This window comes from Sprattus sprattus (assembly GCF_963457725.1).
Source record: "Sprattus sprattus genome assembly, chromosome: 6".
NCBI classification, from domain to species: Eukaryota; Metazoa; Chordata; class Actinopteri; order Clupeiformes; family Clupeidae; genus Sprattus; species Sprattus sprattus.
In genome coordinates, this window is record NC_137925.1 from 4463818 (window position 1) to 4466659 (window position 2842).

Consider the following 2842-nt stretch of genomic DNA (forward strand, 5'->3'; position numbering starts at 1 on the left):
AACTCTGTCATCAATCAACCCCCTCCCTCAACACTGCCCACGTCAATGTTGGCTCTCTCCGCAGTGAGAGTCCAGACGAGCTCTGGGCACTCCTCATCGATCCGCCCACTCGGGTCCGCGCACATTGTGCACCGCTGGACACATGCAACAACAGCATTTAGGCTCGTCTTTCCTAAAATGGAAGCAGACGTTAGAGCTAGGCAACCGAAGCTTTAATAATGTGACTAAGAATATCTTGATGCTTTTGCAATATGCACAGTAGGCTACAATAGTTAAACCCATGCGTACATTGTCAGTTAAAATGAAAAGGTAAACAGATGGACTGGCAAACAGATGTTAGTCGATTATTTTAAGGCGTAAACGAATAGCAAGCTCATATACGACTGCAAACAAAAAGTTACATTTAAGGACTTGTTTTGGCGTTCCAATAGGTTGTTATGTATTATCTATTATGTTGGAATGTTGCCCAGATAGGCTAAAAAGGGAAACTATAAGTTAGCTGCATGGTTGATAGATTCATCATACACATTTCTAAACATAGCCACGCACCAATATTCCGATAAGACCTATGGATGGTGAAAGTGTATGTGCGAGCGAGATGAAAGGTCAATTTACTCGTTTCCAAAAATAAAAATGACGTCACTAGACTTGTACCACAACCGACCGAGAACGAGGTCTATTTAAAAAAATCTTTGATTCGTGCATGAGCTGAAATGAGCTCCCGACTGCCCGTGACGTCAAGGGAGCACGCTTTCGTGTGCGTAACTGCGGTGTCATCTGTGTCGTACGACGTAACCGGAAGGGGTTGTTACTGCTGTCAGCGAAGAACCAAAACAAAAATATAACAGGAGCTATCCAAGCACTTGAAAATAACTTAATATCTTGTCGACGTGAACTGAATACATACATCTCTTGTCTATCAGTTGGAGTGAAAACTGTCATTATGTCGGCCATGGAAAGTATCCTTTGGTGAATTGTAACTATGATGGAAGAGAGTGACTAACGTTAGCTTTTGTTTGGCAGCTAATTTAAAATTAGCTCTGATGGCTAACTGTAAGGCAGCGGCAAAGCTAACGTGAAGGATAACAGTATTAGCTAGTCAGAAGACCTTGGCCATAAACAACACGTTGGCTAAGGTGCTGTTAAATTTGGCTTGTATGACCTGTGCAATCGTACGATACTCCAGAGAGCCAAATGACTAAGCACATAGAACTGCAAGCTAAGTTGCTAGCTACCGTCTTGGTATAACCAGTGAATGTAACTTAGGTGCCCAACTCGTTTGTTATGAGCTTCCTACTATTAGCTTAAGATCTTTTAAGGTAACGTTGGCAGCCAAGCAAAGTGGTAGTTGCTTTTCTTTACCCCAGGGTTTAAGCCAAAATAGTCCACCAAGCTAATTCGAAACGACAAGTCCAAGAGTCAGCTCTTGCCAACATGAGCAGTCATCTTAGCAGTTATACGGAGCTGGTTTGATAAATGGGGGTGTATTGCTGAGCGGAATGCATTGAGTCTGTCATCTGTCATTTTATGCATAAAGACGTTGTATTAAACATAGAGGTAGCGGATGATAAACTGCCATACTGCAGGCCATCCTGTCTCATTTGCCTTTGATGTATTGAGGAGCACATAAACTGCAACCATTCCATTTCTCAATGTATTTATCCATGTGATCACAGATATACAACCAGGTAGCAGTGGATGCTGTGCTTCTGTGTGAGTACACAGGAGGCTTTTTAAGGTGATTCAGTTTCATAGGAAGGGGTGACCCAACAGTGAATTTCATTGGAACTGTCTGACATTATGCCAGTGTTCTGTCATCAAGTGTCTCTCGTTGGATGCCTAGGCTGTGTTGCACAAACTTTTATGTGTCTTTACTTACTGTGCACAGCTGATGTCGCCAGATTATTGACCCGCTGTTTTGAGAGCAGTGTGAAATTTGAGATTCTGATGTTCATGGTGAAACAATGCCTTGACTCAAAACGCAGAGCATCTCTTCAACCTCAAGTTTGCTGCCAAGGAACTCCAGCGTTCGTCTAAGAAATGTGACAAAGAGGAGAAAACGGAGAAGGCCAAAGTAAAGAAGGTGAGACGTGTGTGCCATGTTTGTATCTGTGCAATAAAGTTCTGCATTTCCCATCGATTACGAAAATATAAATGTTATGCTACCTATAGAGATTAGGACCCCTTATGAGTTACACTCACTGATAAGACACTTATTGCAACACTGACTTCAGTCAACCTGTAATTGCCTCTCATCTGTAACCAAGCTCTCTTTCTCTGACTCCATAACACTCCTGTTTGAGAGAGCTTGTGATGATTTCACATGTGCTTCCTCTCACAGTTTCACCTCCCTTCTTGTTCCCTCCCATCAGGCCATCGCAAAGGGCAACATGGAAGTGGCTCGGATCCATGCAGAGAACGCCATTCGGCAGAAGAACCAGTCCATCAACTTCCTCCGAATGAGCGCACGAGTAGACGCTGTATCATCCCGCGTCCAGACGGCCGTTACAATGAACAAGGTGAGATGATGCCGCTGTCGTGCTCTAACCATAACCGCTGATCTAAGATTAGCCTAGATCAGCATGTGGTAATTAAAAGGACTAAATTAGAAGTTTACTTATATCCAGGCCTGGTAACCTAAAAGAAACTTTGATACATGTTTTTATCCAAACTGGCAGATTACAGCCAACTGAGGTGGCCAGGGAAGTGCCACCTGACCAATAAATTGCATTCTTTGCTGAAGTCATTTGACAATAGCAGTACGACAAATAACACAACAGTATATGAAAGAGCATTCAGAATACGCAAAATGACAATTGTAAGTGTAATTGTGTTCTCTGAT

At 42.8% G+C, this 2842-nt stretch overlaps 1 protein-coding gene across 1 annotated transcript in view; it reads left to right on the forward strand.

The window, feature by feature from the left end:
• Positions 1 to 807: 807 nt before the first annotated feature.
• Positions 808 to 2842, forward strand: part of LOC308366907 (charged multivesicular body protein 1B1) — a 10614-nt gene continuing 8579 nt past the window's right edge. The window contains exons 1-3 of the mRNA XM_080840702.1: positions 808 to 959; positions 1986 to 2083; positions 2373 to 2519. Of these exons, the coding sequence (XP_080696828.1) occupies positions 944 to 959; positions 1986 to 2083; positions 2373 to 2519 (261 nt within the window). The 5' untranslated portion in view covers positions 808 to 943. The remainder of the gene's footprint in view (positions 960 to 1985; positions 2084 to 2372; positions 2520 to 2842) is intronic.